The sequence below is a fragment of the Rhopalosiphum padi genome, chromosome 1 (genome assembly GCF_020882245.1).
Source record: "Rhopalosiphum padi isolate XX-2018 chromosome 1, ASM2088224v1, whole genome shotgun sequence".
NCBI classification, from domain to species: domain Eukaryota; kingdom Metazoa; phylum Arthropoda; class Insecta; order Hemiptera; family Aphididae; genus Rhopalosiphum; species Rhopalosiphum padi.
In genome coordinates this window covers 15703379-15726970 of record NC_083597.1, presented here as the reverse complement: position 1 = coordinate 15726970, position 23592 = coordinate 15703379, and the positions used below count along the sequence as shown (strand labels likewise).

At 25.8% G+C, this 23592-nt stretch overlaps 2 protein-coding genes across 3 annotated transcripts; both read right to left on the bottom strand.

Annotated features, from left to right (window-relative positions):
• Positions 1-8214: 8214 nt before the first annotated feature.
• LOC132922407 (probable citrate synthase 2, mitochondrial) lies at positions 8215-13972 on the bottom strand. 2 transcript variants are annotated; one of them, XM_060985911.1, is made up of 7 exons: positions 13811-13972; positions 13637-13713; positions 10682-10840; positions 10222-10608; positions 9199-9534; positions 8723-9031; positions 8215-8451 (listed from the first exon to the last, which is right to left on the bottom strand). In XM_060985911.1, the coding sequence occupies exons 2-7, from the start codon at positions 13682-13684 to the stop codon at positions 8272-8274; spliced, it is 1419 nt and encodes a 472-aa protein (XP_060841894.1). In that variant the 5' UTR covers positions 13685-13713; positions 13811-13972; the 3' UTR covers positions 8215-8271. The 2 variants fall into 2 exon arrangements, with proteins under 2 accessions (XP_060841894.1, XP_060841903.1); XM_060985920.1 differs by having other exon boundaries at positions 13795-13945.
• A 1745-nt stretch (positions 13973-15717) lies between these two features.
• On the bottom strand, positions 15718-22847 carry LOC132917333 (innexin inx3-like). Its single transcript, XM_060978041.1, has 4 exons — positions 22691-22847; positions 19150-19478; positions 18146-18628; positions 15718-15810 (listed from the first exon to the last, which is right to left on the bottom strand). Exons 1-4 carry the CDS (start codon positions 22845-22847, stop codon positions 15718-15720), a joined length of 1062 nt encoding a protein of 353 aa, XP_060834024.1.
• Positions 22848-23592: the final 745 nt, after the last annotated feature.

Below are 23592 nucleotides of genomic sequence, written 5' to 3'. Positions count from 1 at the left end.
TCGTATGCAAGCATATTTATATTATTAGATATTATAAGTGGATATTATCAACTAAAAATAAATGAAAGTCATCTTTAAAGCGTGCAAATTTTCGGACAATATTTTTTTCTCGTTCATTTATGCAGTATATAGCCATATAGGTACTTGTAGTTAATCACAACACTACAACAGTTCTAAGAATATATGAGATAATCTATTTTTAATGGTCACACTTTTAATAGGTTAACCACTACGTTATTTTCGGTTTATAACTTGCGGAGTTACATATACCATTTTTGTACCTCCTCTACTGTTTTGTCAATAAGTTTTTGTGTACCTACCATAATTGGTACACTGGAGTTTTTTCCAAAAAGTGTGATGTGTACGGTGTACTCAATAGGGTTCTTGCAAATACGATTTAAACACAAGAAAATATTTCGTAGCTCACTAAGCAGACAAATTCATTAATTTCTAAAATAAAAGTATACTTTTTCATAAAGTTTTTGGTTTGTAGTGAGAATGTCATAATTGCTTTTCTATGTTAGCTGTACCAAAAATAGTACACATAGCAGTTAACCTGTTAATGGATTATGTATATAGACGTCGGAGATTAGGTCGAGTAAGGTTGAATAATATTGTTCTTTTGGTTTTTTTTCTATGTCTTAACATACATAGCAAAAATACATACATATACATTACTGCAAAGTTCACACTACATAAAAAAGATATTGACATAAAAAATATAAAAATAAATACGTTTTGGCCTTTATGAATATACTTACAAAGTTACAACTTGTAAGCAGTTAACATAAAACAGTGATTTTTTATTAGTGTACCGTGAAACGGGGATGTTCCGTGAATCTTCTATTGGCTGGTATCAGTTTTTTTAAGGGGAGGCAAAAGTTCACAACTTCATAACTTCATAATATTGTGCCCCTGAGGCCTGAGCTGGGGAAATTATGCAATACTGGATTAGTAGATTAATATTTAAGTTATGTTGAATGATATCTTGTAAATCTCAAATAGATAGCCCTTTTGAAATAACACTATATATATTTAATATATACTATTAAGTATTAAATTACACAATATTGAATACTTTTTTTACTTAGTAACTTGGTGAACTGTGAATGCCTTATTGTTTACGACCTTCAAATTATAATTATTGTAATGCTATAAACAAACATAATATGATAACATAATATAAGCACGTGCGTGTTATTAAATAATTATTTTTATTGATATAATTTACTTCTAAACTTGTCAGCGCCTCAAATTGTTTTAATTTACTACTATGATCCATAATAATCAAAATAATATTATAAAATTTTAACTATTTTTTGATTGTTAACGACTGATGGTGTAATAGAGGAATAATTGTCTACATCATAGTATCATACCAACATGATGATTCACCATGCATGCTCATTATGCTCAGTGTTCACATCATTTTTTCCTTTAATTATTAATTAATTTATACCCTGATTTTTAGAATTTTTTAGTACATATGTATGCCTTAGCCTAACGGCGGACTATATACAAATTCCATTTTTTTTTTCAAATTTAAACTACCCTTTTTTATTATAAAAATCTAGTTAAACTAGTTAGAGAGATGATTTTTTGGAAAGTATCGATGTAGGAAATTATATAAATCTTAATTCAAATAAGTATTTTCTGGGTAAAATGTTATTGAACTTTAAATATCTACCTATTAAGGATAATTGTCTATGATAGATTTAGAAGATGTAAGGGTAATGTCGATTAAAAATAATAGTAATTATTAATTAATTTAAATTTATTAACATTTTAAATAGTTCGTAAAAACTATCCAAGTCCAACATAGACATAATATAGTATACTAGACTAAAAATTAAATATATAATATATTTTACGTAAAACTACTCTCGAAGGCTGCTATTTTTATTACCTATATGGCTATATGTAAATGATTTAGAAAAACAGTAAAAATAGTGATATTCATAAATAAAAATTTGGATTACCACACAGGTAAATAGTATCTATAAAAATTAATTCTGAGCTTCAGTTATAACACTTTAATAGGAAGTTGTTTAAAAAATTCAATAATTTAAATTTGAATAAATGCATTATCACTTTATCAGAGGATAAACGAGAGTAAGCAAGCTTGGTGAATCATCCTGTGTGTGTATAGTGTATCCTATATTATTATGTATAATTAATAAAAGCTTTTATTACTTATTATTATAACTATGTATATATTAAACAATATACTAAATAGCATATATATATTATATATTAAAGTAAATTAATGCCATTAACCAACAGTTCTGTAAGTATTACTTATTGTTAAATAAAATATAAAATTTCGTTGCATTTTTAATATAGATGCCTATATTTTTATATTTTTTCCGTCAATAACAAAAATATAAAATCACGTGAAAATGAAACTCTGAGTGTAATATAAATTATAATACGACACGACAACGTCGTCAACTAACCTGCTTTTCCCCTACTTTCGTGTTTTGTTTAAATATAGGTACGAAATATCTACCTACCATAAAACATGCATTTTCCTTGTTTATAGTTTAATTATGCATTTATGCAATAGGTAATATGTATTACCTATACTTAAAGTCTTAAAATATACAAAACAAAAATAAATTTTTCGTATCAATACTTATGAGTTATGAGTTATGACTATTATGAGGCAACTTGTGGACATAGGTATTACTATAATTATTATTTACTAACCGAATTTTTAAAGGGTGCTGTAAAAAACATATCTGTAAATCTATTAAATCCTAGCCCTACTTATTAACTATAAATCAACAAGTATAAAATTCGATTTTATACATCGGATATTGGAAATAATTGGATTATTACGATTTACGAAAAATATTCTTTTTTGGAATATGAAATAAATTATGTAAGCCAAAAGTAAAATAAATTATTAATATATTTTTTATGACTTGAATAATGTAAAAAAAAAATTTAATTTTTAAAGTGTCTATCAAGTCAAAAAAAATATTTTGTATCCATATAGCCGTTAGCCCAAATAACAATCATTTATACATTATATAGAAATATAATATTATGAAAGTGATGAAAGATTTTTTGATTGAGACTACACGCAGAGAGAACGCAGTGGGAAATGTTCGGGTTGATGTTTATTATTATATATTTTTATACTTTATGTACATATGTACACACATTTAAGTATAAGACTTAGTAATTTTATAAATTTTAACAAAAGTTTATTTCCCGTTGAGTGACCTCATATTATATGTTATACTCGTAGTACCTACTTTAGTAAATAGGAATAAGTACTGAAACAAGTTAAACACAAGATATAGCATTATAGTTCTGAATTCCTACATAATACATACATTGTATTTACCAACTATTTAGAATTATGACAATTTCTAATAAATGTCACCAGTTATCACTTTAAACATTAAAACGGATCATATATACATATTATACGCGTATAAATAGGTAATAGATACTTACATTTATTCAAAGACTACTTACACCAATTTTAACGTCGATATTATGAAATGTAGATAGGACGTAATCTGTAGCCCTGTAGGTACTAATTTTTAATATATATATATATAGGTATAGCCGCATAGGAAATGTACACGTCTATTGTGATACTCATATCAAATATTCATATAGAGGTAATGTTACATGTATAATAAACATATTATACATTTATACATAAACATTATACGACGGAATTTAATGTATCGTTCATATCAAACTGAACATTAAAAAAAAAAACACAAAAATAATATGACCTTCAAATAAAAGCTAACGTTGATCAATGTCATGGTTTCATCAAGGAGAACAGTAAACTGTACCTGCAGTAACCTGTTGAAATTTGTATACAAATACGATAATAGTTAGATATACTAAATGCATAATATAGTGGCTACATATTAACTATGATGATTACCTATATTTGTTTCAGAAGTCACGAATATTAGGTATATACCTATGTACGCATATCTCAGAGTGATTATATAGTATAATATTTATATCTATTTGGTGTAAACTCGTTAGCCGTTTACTATAATATAGGCTATGAATATTATACATACCTCGTGGCTCGTGTGTACCTGCAATGTATAATATCTGATCTAGACAGTGTCCGATGCCGTATAAATATTAAATACCACTAAAAACCTTGCTCAAAATTACAAGTATTTACTATAATTATCTCATATTATATCCTTGTCGTTTGCTCAATACATTATTATATGGGCACAGCAATCGTGTTCACGGAGATACGGTTTATTTTCATTGTGACATTGTGTCAATATAGTTAATAGATATAATATATTTTACGTATATATATATATATATTATACAAACAATTCTTATTAGATTTTTTTATTATAGGCTTATAAATAACAATAATATTTTAGGTTAGCCATTTAGGTATACTGTATATACATTATATACAATACAATACTATATATATAGAATAGAGTAACCTTGAAATCGAACTAGAAGAATTTTAAAGGAAATAAGGAAATACCTAACAATAATATATACTGACTATTTAATTCAGCGGTTCCTAACCTGTGGGGGGGGAAATTTAGGGTCTGCTCGGGGAAATAAAGTGATGATGGAATTACGAAAAAAATTATGTTATTTTACAATGTGTAATAATGTACGTATATTTCAAATTTAAATGATCGATGTCGGAAAATATTCGAAAACAGAAGCTCAGTGATAATATAATTTCAAAATAGTTAATAAAAATAACAAAATTATATATATAGAAAAGTTGGCATATAACTATGGCGTTTCCGACAACAAAATAAATAAAACAATACTTTTCTACATTTTTAATAAATGACGTCCAATACGATAATATTATTATTATTATACATAATAAATTTAAGTAGTAATATTCTATGCCCGAAATGTCAACAAAAAAATTACATCAAATTTTATAGTAGGTATTAAAAGTTTATATAATATAATAGCCAATTGCCAATAGACATTTATTTAAAATAGGTATCACGTAAAAAATGTAAAATACATTCCCTTGATTACCTAAATTACAATCGTTTTATTTAATATTTAATATTCATGGTGTTACTTACTCCGATATTTACCTATATATTTTATTGTAATGTAAAAACCTGTTCTTTCAGTGGAAAAGTAAATTAAATCATTTCATTTAGTAAAATTATACAGAGCATGCAATTTGAACATTCTAATCTATGTTTATTCTTTTGGCATGCAACTATTCGATTGCACTGTTTATTTTATACTTTTTTAAAAACAATTAAAATTTTAGTTATTTTGGAAAAGAAGTATTCAAACATTTCAAACTATTCTGTATAAATATATTATTTAAGCGGATTAATAGTTTTATGGCCATACACTTTTTTCAGAAAATATATGTATAAACAATTTTCTATTAAATGTATAAAATGCATTACAGTAGTCAGTATTAATTTAAAAATATATGCATAATTGTAGTTCTCAGTAAACTTTATGCGTATATATTCTACGTTTATAATAAGTATAACTTTGGTGTGTATACCCGGTATACGTCTAGTATACTGTATTTATTGAAACAGATTTATTTTACGGTTAATATGCATAAATCTATGTTTAAACTAGTATATTTTTCATGAAAAAATCACATTTATTTTATATTAATTATTATTGATTATTTGAACTAATTTAAAGAACAATAAAATAGCGTTCCTATTAATTTACATTTTAAATCTCATAAGTCATAAGTCATAACCTATCTACTATAAGTTATTTATTGTTCTATATTAATTATAAGTAGGACTCGGCGAATTTTCTCACTGAAAATTATAAAATTATGTACAAAAAATTGATAGGTACCTGATGTATACAAATAATAAATATGCAGTTAAAATTGTGTAATACGTAAAAAAAAATATATAAATAAAAAGTAAATTTGTACGTTTTAAATGTACCTACAACAAAATGTGTTTATATTAATCAATATATATATATATATATATATATATATAAAAAAAAAAAATACTGAAAACACGATTCTACAAAATACAAAGTAGGTAAAAGCGACGAGACTAACGGGTGTGCACGTAATAGTCTGCAGTGATGACCTGCAAACCGACTACACGTTGCTGAAAACTATTAAAAAAAAAAAACCGGAAAGTTCCTCGTCAGATATTTTATCAGTGTTTAGAGTTTAGTTTAGATTATCAACAATAATTAAACTCGTTAGCATACAAAAATACTTTGATGATAACATTATAAATAGTTTAACATTTTATATTGTCCCTAAATGAAAAAAAAGCATATCTTCATTCTTCATAAAATATGCGCAGCTAGGTATATATAATTTTTTTTCTTTTCGGTGTTTTTAAATTTATTACAACTTAGAATATATTACTATCTTTTAGAATATTTGTAAAAATATTTAATTTAATATAATAGACAATAATTTCCTAGCCTTAATTTTGTCAACTGCATGTATATTGTGGTCCAATAAAGTTGTAACGATTTTAAAATAGTCTATAAACAATTATTTGCATCAACTTTAAAAAACTGAGATAACACGCCTGATTTATTAAAATATTCGTTTAGGTCATCAATGATTAAGGGGATTCGTCAATACCAATTGTTCAATAAAGGCAATTTCTTTAAGCATACGGTACACCTATCGACTTACCTACGTGTTGAATGAATTTGAATATAAATGCACAAATTATGATTATTTATATTATTCAATAGGTTATAGGTGTTTTTATCGGTGTGACGTATGTCGTGTGTGTGATTATTCACCATAGTGTAAAAGAGATTGTGGTGCATCCCAAGCCCCAGCTCTACATGTTAACAAAACTATACGAATAAATGAATATATATAGCAGCGTTTCTCAACCTGCGGGCTGGGGGTCACCGGTGGTCAAAAATAATAAAACACCGATTTACAAAATGAATCTTTCGTTCAAAATTTGGCTTTCCCGACGATATGATACAAATTTATAGATAGGGAGGAGGGTTGCGAAGTTATTGAGCATATTATATTTATATATATATCTTTTTTGGGGGTAGCAAGATTAAAAAGGTTGAGAAGCGCTGTGATATAGTATGGTAATATCTATTGGATGAGTAATATTTCCTAGTATAAAATCATGTATGTAGTACCTACCAAAAAGTTAGTTAATAGAAAATACTAAATTTAAAAAGTAATTTAATATGTTAAATGTAATAAGAATTTTCAATTTTGAAAACATTTTAGCCTTGTAGGTAGATAAAGTTTATTAGTAAATCTTTACACAATAAAAGTAGGCACTCATATATTTTTTAAATCCACAAATTAATTGAATATAAAAAGTACCCCTTGGTAAATTTAAATTGCATTAAAATCAAATTCAATAACGTTATGTGTTTATTCATATGAGATGTGAAAAATATTTCCATATCTATATAAGTAGGCATTTAATCCGGTATAATAAGCAAATATGCAATAAGTTGATAAACTATATGTACTTATTCAACCACTTACCATCTAAAAGTGTGGCTTAGTATTAATTTGTTTTATAAACTAATAAATAATAGTATTATCTCAATACATAAACATATATTTTGTTCACTGTTTATGTCATTTATCACTATACAGCTTTACTAAATAGTAAAAAGTTCATTACTGAAAACATGAATAAAGTATTATTATAATTTAAAACTACAAGTAAGACTTTATAATTTTATAAGCAAATAACATTTTATAATTCATAATGATGTGATGTTAATATTTTATGTTGTTATTATGTATAACTAATCAACAATAGATTTTTAAAAGAACAGTTATAAAACTACAAAATTTCATTATTTTACAATAAAATTGTTTTCAATACAAGCATGTACAAAATAATTATTGTCCAATGCACTAAAATCATTGTCAAATATAAACAACCAACAATATCTAATAAATTAATAGTTTATCATCTATTTAATAATTGTATATTTATAAATACTAATAAACAACAGCAATGTTACACTCCATGTAATTCAGGAGAAAGCATTATGGAATTTTATTCTTGATTACACATATTATACTTGGGAAATTTTAAAATGAAAAACCAAATCACATTACTAGATTCAACATTTTACTTAAAAAATGAAAAAATAAATTGAAATATACTATTATCAATTTTAAACGGATATAATGACTTAATTATATTGACAAGGTAAGAAATTAATTGGACGGGGTTTCAAGAAATTAAAACAAAATAAGTTATGTGCAGGATTTTCTTTTGAAAAAAATAAAAATCATTGTCAGTACACAGTTTATGCAGCTTTGGCGGAAAGTTTGGTGACCAATTCCTTCATCTTTTCAGTAGAGAAAGATTTGGGGCGTTCGATGGGAAGACCAAGACCACGGTCCCAAACCAAAGAAGCTAATACTCCAAGAGCACGGGATACTCCAAACAATACTGTATAGTAGTTCATTTCTTTTAAGCCGTAGTACTATAAAATAATATTAAAAATGTATAAGTAATTTGACAGTATTTGGGTGATTATTATATCAAACAACACTCATTATTTCAAAATCTATTAACGTTTTTTTTAATTTTGTTTTACTTTGGAAATTATATAAAAATATATTTTCAAAAATATTAATACATTTTGAAATAATGAATATTGTTAGATAAAAGAATTGCCCTGTATATACATACATAATAATTATGTATAATATAATATATTATATTATATTGTACATCTAGGTAAATTCACACACCTGTAATAAAACTCCTGAGTGAGCATCTACATTGGGCCATGGGTTCTTAACTTTGCCAAGGTCATTAAGTACTGGTGGTACAACTTCAAATACTTGTGATACTAAATTGAACAATGGATCTTTAGGTAGATGTTTCAAAGCAAATTCACGCTGGCAAGTGTAACGTGGGTCGGTTTTACGTAACACAGCATGTCCATAACCTGGCACAACTTGTCCACTCTTCAATGTTTTTAAGATGAATTCTTTAAGTTGTTCTTTGGTTACAGAATCTCCAACTTCTTGGCGCAATTTTTGCAACCATACCAAAACCTAAAGTTGAAATTTGTATTTATTTATTTTAAATAAATTGTAATTTTGAATATATATTAAATATTATAATAAATTATGTTAAAACCATTAGTTAACTATACTTATAAGATACCCCCAAGTTTGATTAAATATTAAAATATGTAATATAATGTATCAAAGATTATCACCTCTTGGTTAGCAAGTCCATGCAATGGACCAGCAAGGCCAGCCATACCAGCACTGAATGACAGATACGGATCAGATAAAGCTGATCCAACTAAATGGGTTGTATGAGCTGATACATTACCACCCTCATGGTCAGAATGGATGGTTAAGTATAATCGCATGAGTTCAACAAATTCTTCAGAAGTATTAGCTCCCAACATGGATGTGAAGTTTGCACTCCAATCACGTTCAGTGTCAATAGTGCCAACTTGATTTCCACCGTGATAAATATTTCTGTAGATTGTTGCTGCAATTACTGGTAACTTGGCAATCAAATCCATGGAATCTTCATATGTGTACTAGATCAATACAATCATATAATTATAATACAATTAAAATTTTATGATATAACAAACATAAATATTTAAAATATTGTAAACATTTTTTATATATCTAACTAATTGCTAGTTATAAATTTCTAACTTTTTTTTAAATTATAAATTTAATTACTCAATACTATATAATAGTTAAATATATTTCAGGTACTTCATTAGAGTACTCCAGCATTTATTTTATTATAGGAAGAATTATAATAAGGTATTATGTTTTATAGTGAAAAAGTAAGTCTTCATGATAGGATTTTAAAATTAAACAATATGGAGAGGGTAGGAACAGTTTTAATTTGAAAAGTAACGTTGCACCAAATGTAAACATTAAGGAATTATTGAAAAGTTTTTTTTTGTAGTTAATGATATGTATTGGCGATTTTGTGATTTGGTTGATTTACAAATGATATGACAATTTATTTTGTGTATACATAATACACTCACAAAACATTGAAGCTTTTTTAAAGTTTCCGGAAATTTTATCGATGGCAGCAGTCCCCCCGCACCTTCTTACTACTATATCAAATAAATATTTTCTAGTTTGAGAATGAAGAAATACTATAAACAATAGATAAGTGTTTTACTATTTTTTTTTCAAAATAACAATAAAATATTAAAAGTTATAACTAGCGATTAAAAACTCAAGCTAAGTACACTTACTTCCCAGTATTGTGACTTATGAACTCCTTTAGTATAGGCTTCCACAAATTTGCTTTCTGAATTAAGCAAAGCAACTGCTGATGTTAATTGTGTCATGGGATGTACAGTGTTTGGCAAGTTGTTAAGCATGGTGACAACATGTGATGGTAATTCAGCACGTTCAGCCCAGGTTTTAGACACCCATTTAACTTGTTCGGGTGTTGGAATTTCGCCAGTTATCAATAGCCAAAATAATCCTTCAGGAAGAGGTTCACTACCACCAGGTGCTTTAGGTAATAACTTTTGACATTCAGGAATAGAATAACCACGGAATCGAATACCCTCGTCTGCGTCTAATACAGATGTCTCTGTAACTAAAGCCTTGATACCTCTCATACCACCATACATCTATACAAATCAAAACATTTAATATATTTAAATAAATATTTTTATTAATTTGATATTATTAACATTTAATTACCATGTCTACAGTTACATCACCGACAACTGTAGATCCGTGTTGCTTTCTGAAGGCTTTGATTTCCTCTCCACTCTGCTTTAATTTTTCAGCAACTACAGTTTTCAGATCGGTTGATGAACATCCCATTGAGCGAGAAGCAGTCCATAATGGAGCAGCAACCTAACAAGTATTTAAAAGAATAAATTAAATAATATACTTATAGGTTAGGTTATAGTTTATTATAATATAATAAAACAAATTAGAAAAAGTGTATTGTTCAACAAATGTAGTAATTTTGTAAATTTTTTTTTAATAGTTACATTATTTAGTCATTTTAACTTCGGGTGACATACGTGGGATAATTATTTACCCCAGAAAATTTTAAATATATTATACATTATTTTGTGAATTTTCCATATTGAAATGAGTAAACTATCTTTTAGTTATACAATCCCAAAAATGTTAAGTTATTTTTTTTTTATTTCTAATATAATAATTAACACTTGGTAATAAATAAAATTGCATAAAAATTATTATTATTTGATTGGATAAAAATTATCCCACATGCATAATGTGATCAGATAACACGCATGTCACTAAAGGATGTCACATCCACATTCCACATGTGTTATCTCCGTCCGTCAAACAAACTTAAAATATTGCCAATTTTTTGTTATCAATAATCATTTTTACCTTTTATTTTTAAAATACTTTGTAATTTAAATATCGATAAAAAGCCTTCAAGATGCCCTAGATAGTAATTTAACCTATACATTTTATAATATGCTAAATTTACTCCAACTTTAAAAATAACTAAGTAAAGTAGATAAATGTGAATGTACAATTTGCTATGATGTACTTTTGTAAGACAAAGATAAAATATGTAGGCGTGGCGTATTCTTAATATTAAATTAATGAGGCTTACTAGATTATCAAAAATTAAATTAGACAATAGGTCATGTATTTATGTATACAAAAAATCATGAGGTTCCTGCATATTAAAGGACTAGTTTTTTTAAATGATAAGATAATAAAGAAATTATTTTGATTATCAATTGATTATTTTATTTAATGATACTGATAATTGATATACTGCATATTAAATAATTTAATTATGTGTACCATTTTTAATAATACAAGTACTATATTGAATATCTATATTTAAATAAGATAACACCATTAATACCCTAGGTTAAATATAGGTTTATTACAGAAAATGTTTTCATTTAATTTGATACTTAAACAAAATAATATATTAGTATAAAACTATTTAAATACATCTACCGATAGTATTAATGTATTATACTTAATTAAAAATGTTTAACTTAGATTTGTTTAAGGTTGTTATTATAATAAGCTATTAAGTAATCATACTTTATGTATACTAAGTATGTTAATAACAATTTTTAAAAGTAATTATATCTTACTCATAGAGTAAGCAATTAATACATTTTATTAGGATAGTTCATAAATAGTGTTTTTCTAGTTTTATTATGATTTTTATCATAGTATTATTTCTTCAGTATACTAAATCTAGTCTAGATATAATAAAAAATAATTAAATAAGCTATAGTCTAAAAAAAATATTAAAACCTCCCCACGAAAAAATAAAATTGAAAATCTTGTAACAAAAATTATCAAGACTATTTTATTAAGTTTTTACATTTTGAATAATGATATCATACATTTTTAATTTTTGAAAACAATGATTTCTAAAATTTCAACTTTAAACAAGTAGTTATAACCAGTGGTGTTCCCATGAATTTTTTTGAGAGTATACTATATCATCAAATACGCATGTATTATGGATTTATGGGTATACGCAGTTACCCATAATATTGAAAAAAAATCTTGAGAGTATACGGCGTATATGTAGTATACCCTATGGGAACACCCCTGGTTATAACTATCTTAAAGTTTAAATGAGTGGAATAGTAGACCAACGTTTAGCTGGATACTGCTTAAGTTACTTATCTGAATTTTCAATACTAATAATCATAATTTTTATTTTAAGGGTTGAACAAAATTTAGTATGATTATAAATATTGTCATGAAAAATGTATTGTATGCAACTGCATAAGCAAATCTTATGTTTACTCTAAAAATATATTTATATCTTCAACAAAATGTTTTTTTGAAGTCTTATTAAAATTATTCTGAACCCTGGTTACAGTTAAGTAAAGAGATAAAAATGATCGAAAAATAGCAATAAAAATTACTAAGACTAAAATAAATATCTACCTATCTCCACATTATTTAAAATTAAATTATTGTCAAATAAATAAGTGTCTAATAGGTACCTAATTGATAAATAATAATTATTCAACCATGACCCAAAATCTAAAAAATAAAATTGGATATGGTCCCAAAAATGTAAGCAACTTCCATTCATTATATTAAAATAAAAAATAAATTAGCATATGTTGCCAATTTTTTAATGCCGTTTGAAGGGAACCATCTCAAGGTTGATGGAGGTCATTTATATAATAAATAATTACCTAATAACTCAAAACTGTTAGGTTGAATTTTTGTATTGATAACACAGGTCATAAAAAAAATTTTTTAACACATCATAAAAGGAATCTCCCCCACCAAATCTTAACTTTGACATACACTACCTAAACATAAGTAATAGGTGGGCAAGATTACCTATCCAGCAGATAGCACATCATTTAGGGCAACAGTCACGTACTTGAAATTTTGGTAAAAATTAAAAAATAAACGCCACCAGTGAATATAATATTAAAACATTATAAAAGCTGAGGTAAATCAAATCTATTTTCACAAATTTTAGAAACATTAAAATACTAAGTTCATCGACATATTCATTATCAGAAAATACAGAAAAATTGGTAAAGTCGCTTCGGGGACAACTCCTAAACAACGCGAATCACGGTGGGAGGGAGGGAAACTTAAAAAGGGTTGAAAACGAAACCTTTCGAACTTTCAATAGGTCAATTCTATGTCTAAACGTACCTGGTTGATTTCCAAGATTCTGGAGGCGGTCGTACGGAACAGGCTCATTTTTGTGGCTGGGTAGTGTCGAAGAAGCTCTAAAAATGAATTTCAAAAAAACAAATCAATAAAAACAACGGCCAAACGTGATTCAAAAACTACAGTTTCCGTCCACACACCACGTATAATACGTACAGAAAATTGTAATCAAAGCGTGTTTGGTTTCGAACATGCGCACCAGTCGGCAGAGCGAGCGGTAAAATGGCGTTGAGCTGCGGCGCGAGTCGGTCGTGAAAAGGCAGAATGGAGAACGGATTGCGGAGTCGGGGGTTCTGGGTTGAAGTAGTTAACTACGATCCTGGCGGCGGCGGCAGCGGTGAGCGAGATAGGTCGGTAGGATGCCCTTCCCTATGTTCCGGTGTAGCCGACACATCATCCATACGCAAGTATGACACTGTGACGACGTCACGAATCGTTACGATACTCGCTATCGGTTTCACCAGTGTGACCACTGGATCGTGCCCGAAATGTCGGCACAAACGATTACGGTAATTAATGTAACCGTTCCAAACCAAAACGAAATTGAAAATAATAATTTCTTGTGGGCACTTGATAATGATAAATAATTTAATAATGTCAAAATGTCAAATAAATAGTACACTAGTACCATAAATAGATCTATTTTGTCATGGTAAGTACTAAAGTAGGTAGTAAAGTACTGTAAATATTTTACATTTTACTGTACTTCATAATGGTAATTTGTATACACTATATACACTTATCACTGTTAGTATTATTATATGATCGCAAAATTCGCAACTACCACGTAGATAAAATCTGCATTGTGAATATTGTGATCGCAACCCATGAAAATCGTATGTATACAGTTAACTATTTAAAAAATCTAAATAAATATTATTGAATTTTTTAAACTAATACCTACATAATATCATGAAAAAATGAAATTTAAATAATTTAAAAATAATTAAAACGATTTATAAACACATACAGATTAGGATACATTGTATTTATATGGATCAGCTAAAAAATGTTTAGGATGCTTATAAAAAAAAAATATATTTGTATAAATAGGTATTAGATATTAGCAAATTAAAATATAAATATGTATTCATAAATGAAAAAAATAATTTATATAATTAATAAAAATTATTATATATTCGATATTGAAAATGTACAATTTATTTAAGTGCTGTGTATCGCTTGTGAGTCATAAACTCATAATTCAATTTGTTTACGACTTAAATAATTAAGATTAGTTTTATTTTATCAATATTGTAGCTATCGCCATGCACTTGGTTGCTCGCAAAAATGTATCAGTATTAAATCGTGGATTTACTCTGTCTTATACTTTGTTAAATTTAAACTAAACAGATATTTACTCCTTTTTTGGAGGTATTTCAAATAATTCTCAGTATCTACTTAATGTTTAGTTATTGTGTGACACAAATTTCATCTATAAATTTACGAAATATCAACTTGGTATTTATTTACTTAAATACTAATTTAATTTAATAATAATTAATAATTGTTTTATTTTATTTTTAATATTAAATACATATAAAAATGATTTTTGTAAGCGGTAGGGATACTTTTGAAGGATTTCGATGACCAAACCTTCTACAGATAATATGGATTATTTATATGTATATAAATATATAAATTGATCTAGTATTTTTTTAAAGAGGCTTTATTAATTTCGGATATACCTACCTACATTCGTTTTTATGTAGGTATCGTGGTGGATAGGCATAATCTGACCGGCATGGGAAAATAAAATCTAGTGGTCCACATGATCATATCCAAGAGGTCTAGATATTTTCAATCTAGCTATTTTTCATTGGCCTATTTTCGTTAATTTAAGTAGTAGTCCACCGGGAAAATCCTGGTGTCCCGGTGGGCCTATATGTCCGTGATAGGTACAGTCATATAGATTTATTCATCAGTCATTTGTATGTAAATATGGAAATAACACAAGTAACTCTAACTAAATAATTAAACAATTATCTAATATAAAGTCTTGAATATATATTTTAAATTTAAGTTGTGTGAAGACAAGTGAATTTCATTAAAGTTTTATAAATTCAAACTTGTGTACATATTTCTTCCATTATTTCTTTAAATTGAATACAATTTACATTCTTTTCAATGAAATCAAGGAGTATATAATCTCCTACCTAAAAATAAAAAAATATTTGTGATTAAGTTAAAATTATATTTAAAATTTTAAAATTTTAATAATAATGTGTTGAATGTTGAGGTTAATATAATTTATTAGGACAATGGATAATGGAATAAGATACTTCAAATGAACAAAGGTATTAATATAGTTATTAGTTATTACAATATAATCTTTCTAAAGTAGTTGATTGGTGAATAGTAATTTGGTAAATAAATTTAATTAGTATGATATGTACCGTATACATTTTTTGAAAGAAAATTAGATAATAGTGGAATTGTATGTACTTGTTTAAATATATAATATATCGAATTGAATAAGATTATTAAATACAAATTAAAATAATTTTAGTTAAGTAAAATAACAATAATAATAATATTTGAGTGTTTAAACTGATAAAATAATACGAAAATATTCTATTTATTTTGGAGAGAACCTTTTCATCAAATATTTTGGTTTTGATTTATTTTTTATAATTTTGATTGTTGAGCCAGCTTAGTAAACGCTGAAAACGTATTATACTCATAATAGTTATTTTTATTACCTATACAAAAATATTAAAAAATTTAGTATTAAGAGTTTATCAATTCTTTTCATAATAATGGATTTTCTGAAAATTAAAAGAAATTAAAAAAAAAAAGGTAGGCAACAGGCAAACAGGTATTTCTCTGCTATTGCTGTACATTAGGTGTCAATTGGGTCACTATTATGGTTTAAATTTAAATTCGATGATATACTATTGTCTATTGTATATAAAAAACGATTCTGAACGTAGACGGACAACCTATATTATTATTATTTTTTTAGGCATATATGAAATTTGCGTAAAAAACAACCCCCCCCCTCAAAAAAAAATATATATATGTAATTTGCACGGCATCTAAAAATTAATTTTAGTAGTTTGCGACACATAAAATTAAATAAAAGTGCTTCATGAATCTGTGCCATTTAGAACCTCAGAAATTGTAATTTGCGCCACTTTTAATAATTAAACAATGTGTTTTGCAGATTAACATATTTTTGTATTTTTATTGGTTGATCAATCAAGTTCATTTTTATAGTTATTTTTCTAGGATGCACACGCGATTAATATCTGGAAAACTGTAAATATCACGATACTACTGTTCAATATTGTTCTAGACTAGATTAGGCAAGAGTCGTTATATTGTACAGCCGATGCAATATTAGTAAATTTATCAGTTGGTAAATTCCAAAAATTAAAGTTAAAAGTGTAACGCAGATTATATATTCAATTTCGTTCTATAAAGTGGCGCAAATTACCAAAATTAATTTTTAGATGTGGCACAAAATACATGGTATATTTTTATATTTTGGCGCAAATTACATATGTACTTAAATATAACTATTGATGACGCTAATTACAAGTAATACAATTGGCGCAAAATACCATCTCCCATTTTTTTTCAATATAGTAATTTAGTCCCTACGACGGTTTGTTGATATAATTTTTTTCAACAAATATTACATTAATTGTTATAATATTAGTATTTCCTTGTTATGATAATATATATTTATATCTACTAAATTATCATTGTCTATCAACTTATATAACTCAAAATGTAATAACATTTTTCTGTAAATACTATAAACAGTAAAAATAGATTCATAATATATTAAATAAATCAAAAATGTCATTACGTAATGTGTATATTAAAATTCATAATAATATTATATACGTATTATATAGCCTTTTAAGTTCTCTCAAAATATGTTTTTAAATTAGAACAAAATAATCAACATTGTTATTTATTGTTAAAAAGTAATTTCGTCTAACTTAAAATGTCTATAAAAAATAATTATCTTTAAATATTTTTTTAGATTTGATGGTTTAAGTAAGAAAAACTTATGAGGAACTTTTTATTAAATTTTCAAGCATTTCTACTCGGCAAATCATTTTTAATTGACATTCACACCGAAAAAATTAAAAAAAAACATTGAAAATTGTTCATGTTTATACCTAAATAGTCAAAATATTTTGGAAACTTTTTGTAAATAGAAAACGATAGTATAAACATTTGGTGTAAATTTAAAGTATTTACAGTTTGAACTTTGAATTATATCAAAAACAAAATCGATTTGGTCAAAAAATAGATTCGCGGTTTTTCCCAATTATAAAATGTGCTTTTATAAATTATTAATTTTTGACCTTCCAGAGTACAAACTAGATCTAATTTACTATCAGAAACCATCTCATTTTTGGAAATCGAAGCATTTTTTCTGTCCCAAAAGGCGAAGAAGAAGAAAAAGTATTATATTTTACTTAACTACTTAATAATATCTATTTAAAGAATAAAATAATTAATTATACGTACTTGAAATTTATTAGCCAACATTGAAATGATTTGTTTATTATTTGTGAATTTGAAAATGTTTATCAATACTGTTGTCTTCATAACTATTTGTGTAATTATAGCCATTCTATAGATCAATGCACATATGGATATAATAGCAAGTATTAAAAACCAAATCCATAATAATAAGTATATTTTTTCGTTTAAAACGTTTTGAGAGAGAATGCACATAGCATCTACGTTTTGAATAGTGCCAGATGGCCCATACTTGAAAAAATTACATTTTGTAATTCGAGGAAAGATAACTTCCATTGGATTAAACTCGTAATTAGGATGTTGATAGTATTTTAACATTTCGATTCCGTAGGTTAAAAATGATTCATCAAGAAACTTATGAGTAATGTAAATATTGAAACTAATGTTGAATATATTTATTATTTCACACAAAATATAACCAAATGCGTAAGTACTGTGAGTATGAAAGCTCTCGATGAAATATTGTACCTATAATTTAGAAATCACCGTTATATTTTATTAAAAATATAACATTTAAAATTATGTACAACATGTTCAAACATTCTTCTATTTATTGTATCTTGAAAATTTATTTATCTTGAAAGTTATAATTTTTAAAAGTTGTTTGTACAATATTGATACAATTAATTCGAAAATTAATTAATTAATTTGTTATAGACTGTAAGTCTACAAAGAAATTATATCCATGAATAATAAGTACATATTTAAGATTCTCATGATGATAAATATGGTTAAATGAATGAATAATTAATTGTTATATTATATCTATGTTATATAGAAATTTAAACATTTTTATAAAATTTGAGAATATAATTAAAATGTAAAGTAAAATATTAGGTATATTTTAGAAAATGTTGAGCAATTATAAAATAATGTAAAAGTTAGTGAATTAAAATTTTCGATACGTTATCTTTATGGCTTAAATATATGAATTATTATGGACTATATAGTGTGTGTTTGTTTTTTACTTTTTTGTTCAAAATACAAACCAATCTATTTTGTTTTAAACGTCTTGACTCATCAGAACCCGTACAAAATTCACGCATGTCACTTGTGATCATACGTATTTTACCTCCTTCCCATATTTTCCATATCCAATGGGGTACATAAAATGTCAGAGCTTGAAAGAATAGCATAAATGGTACCCATTTATAGTATGAATGGGACCTAATATTTTTTTTGTTATTTTCTATATTAAGTAGACTGAATTCTGGTTTGCTATTATATGTGTATAAATTTGACATCCAGCAATAACTGTTTATAACTTTATGCATCTCTGTATTTTTTGATAAATTCGTTATGCACTCTATAGGATTTCCTTTATAAACATAAAAACAAAATAAATAATAAATACCATATTAATATTTATTTATTCTATTACCTACCTAACAATTATTTTGGTATAATGATAAATTAATTTTAAGTACTATTAAGTTAACAAACATTCAGGCTGAAAATTATTAATATAAGTTAGGTTGTTAAGTATGTTATATTATAAAAATTTAAAAAAATATATTTCATATCCTACATATTATAATCAATATACCCATAATATTATAATATTTTATATATATATTATATACAATTGATTTTTTCATTAACTACCTAGAAATTTAGTTTACAATTAGTTCGTTGAACGTAATTGACATCATTAGGTAGCAAATCTACATATTATACGCTAAAGTATAAAGTTAATATTATTAAAACACATTACAGAATTATATAATATATTCAATTATAGTTAAAAAAAAAGTTAATATAAGAGAGGAACTTACAAGGACACGAGGTAGGTATAAGTATTTGAAGTAAAAATAAAATTTCATAATTTGGTAGAAACATGGTTTCTATATAATTTTAAAATAACATAATGTATACAATATTTGTTTTCAGAAAAACTAATAAATATAAATTAAAATATTGCAAAATCTATCAGTCCATGGAGATAATTAATTATTGTATATTTATATAGGTAATTAACAGCTTATAGTTAGCTATTAGCTAGGTTTTAATACCTACTAAAATATTATATATAGGTACTACTACTATCTATGCTTATTGCTTATAGACTTTAGTTTATATAATTATACTATACTTAGTTGTATACATTATATTTATATTTTATACTATATTTTGCAGAACGATATAAGAATTTCTAATATAAAGCAAACAGCTTCCATGTACTAGTGTGTTACTCACGCCTCTATTCTAGAATGAAACATCATTTTAACAGCTTCGTCGTTCGCTATTATTCCATTGAACTTCCAGGTAAAATTATCAAACGCCTAAGACGTAAATAGCCTAGAGATCTTCTTATTACATATGTATATTTTCATCTCTTTCTCTATTATTAATTTAATTACTCATGTTCAGACGTTTCTAATTTGAATTTGAAACGTTTCCACGTTTTATTCACTCTTCTATATACATCTTAGATATTTTTATTAAATTAACTCATTGTACACACTAGTATAGATTGGGAGATATCCCGAGTGCGTCCCGTTTTTATTTTTTACCTTTTTCATAGTCCGAATGCGTCCGCAGTAATATCGACAAATTATATAAATAACCTGATGCGTCCTCGGTCCACGCTATAGGTACCTAGCTATATTTAAGATAAAAATTTATAATCAAATAAACCTTTAAAGATACAGGTTTGATAAAATAGTGGTGGTGATTAAAATAGCAGTTTACCAATTGCGCTTAAAATTATTTTTTTTTATACCAATTGTGCTCTAGACATTTTATAGGGTCGATAGACCAATAGGCAATAATTGCGCTCAAACATTTTACAATACCTAAACTTTAAGTCCTGAAGAAAACTTATTAGTTAGTTATTATAATTATATAATAAATGTATACATTAACCGATTTTTTGACAAGTGCTAACATGTACATAATATAATATAAATAAATAAATAACTTTTTTTTCTTCAAATTCAACAAGTTACTTTAATTGCGTAATAATATCATCGTTTTATAAAATTCCCGATACTTTTTTAAAATATATTATAACCAGTAAGCAATTGGTCGATAAATAAGTTTTTAATTTTCAAGCATTTTAGATTGTTTATGTTGATGTTGATGGAATTAGATCGTATAACAATATTTTCATACTTGAAAGTTGACAAATTTGAATACAAGCACAATTGGAAAACTTTATTTTAGGCGCAATTGGTCCACGTCCGTTCAAATCTACAACTATAATACTCTATAGATGCTTAATTTGTAATGCTATGATTGTGAAGCACTAGAAATGGTGGCATTTCATTTTAACTTCGATAATAATTGGTCAATTGGATACCTCTAAATGAACTGGGACGCACTAAGGCTATGTCAAAAGACAAAAATATGACCTTTTTTTCTTGGGACGAACTTGGGTGATACCTCTTGTTTCGGATGACGCACTCGGAACATTAAAAAAGGGTAATTTCGGGACGCACTCGGAAAACTCCCATAGATTGTAAACAATTTTAAATAAACGATTTTTTTTAAGACTATAATATAGTCGGCATTAAATTTTCTCACTCATTATTTACCAAATGGCTTATGAATTAAAAATAAAAAAATAAATATATGCCTTTGTTTTTTTCCCCAAAACCGTGTATTAAGTTGAACTGATTTTTTTTAAAAACGTTCAGATTTCTGCAAATTTATAACTTACGAGTATCTATAGCTGTATTTACTATTCTAAATAATAATAATAATATTATATACCTACTTATTTATTGAAGTATTTATGTATTGTAATTTTATATAATGAGTATGATGTAGTTCTAATATAACCATCGGCGTGATTAGAGGGAGGGGGTCTTAGCTACACAACAGATACTTTTAGTGTCCTTGGAAAAAAATTGTCAACCATTTCATATGTATAATACTATAATAGTTAATATTATAAATTATGCATATATTATATAATATTTAATATTTATTAATATTTTGGATGTACATAAGAATTATCAATAAACACGTCATATTATAAGATTATTCGTCATTACAATTTTTATTAGAAACAATTGAAGTTACGTAATATGACAATAACAAATATGATAGGATTTTTGCTTATATGAAAATAATTAAAATGTACATAAGGTAAATTCTGTAGCTATACTAAACATAAAAAAAGAATAACATTTATATTATTTAAAAAATATTCACTACTAACTATAGGCATATAAAATTATAAAATATTATATATATGTATTTATTAGTTACTATAATAGAATAAAAATATATCAATGTTTTATTGTTAGAATTATTTTATGGTTATAAAGAACATTTTGGCTCCATTAGTAACTTTAACTTTTTTAGACTTAAGTCACTTAGACTTAGAAGATAACTTCTAAATCCTTGTTACGTCAATAAATATATTATTGTATTTAGATAAATCATGTTGATATTTTCTTATTGTATAAAATGTTATTTTAGGTTCTAAGCTGAGCGATTAATTTATTGTTCATACTGTTAAAGGTATTGTTAAAATAATTTTATTTTACATTTAGTCTTAATCATTTTTAAATAAGTACTAACCTATTAAATTTATTGATGTAATCAATAGACAGAACGTTAATAAAATATTGGTGGTTAGTTTGTAGTGGCATTGGAATATATAATTGTCGATCACAGGCTTATCATTACGTACTTTAAACGATTTTGCTATTATATCAAATGCCGAGATAGAAATCATATCTTCTGATCTTATTTGTATAGTTTTTTTATAAAATATATTTTATACAGCTCCTGTGAATGTAAAAACATAAATTATTAGGTATGGATTGAAAAGTGTATTTATGTGTACCTAAGTGACTTATGTATATTAGAATATAAAGCAGAATATTTATTAATTTATAAACTAAATTACATAATTAATTACTAATAAGTTATTAATAACTAGAGTACGGATTTTGAAGGCATTTGCCTTTTTTTCTATTGCTCTAAAACGAAGCTATGTCAGCTACAAATTCGATTTAAACTACTACATTGAATATTCTATAAATATTAAATTTGAAAATGTGGGCAAGTGAGTATCACTATACAATAAGTACTGAGTATCGAGCGGGTCATTGTGATGGGTTTGTTTAACTTGAATTTAATATTTTTTGATATAGCTGATATAGCTAATGAAGTAATTTATTTAATTATTAATGTTAGGGTAAATCAATTTAATTTTTACGGAAAACATTGCATTTTACATCAACGTATTATTATTATTTATTTATTATAATAATATATATTTATACTAAAATATATAATTTAAATTAATTTTTAAGTTAATACCATCTTACTGTAAACAGTATGAAGAGGTTCATGGTATAAATAGAAAATATATTAAAATAAATCTAAAATATCATTGCGTTTATTAAAGTTATGAAATTCGTGAAAATTTTAAGTCCTCATGAAATACTAATAATGTTTTTTATTACAAAAAAATA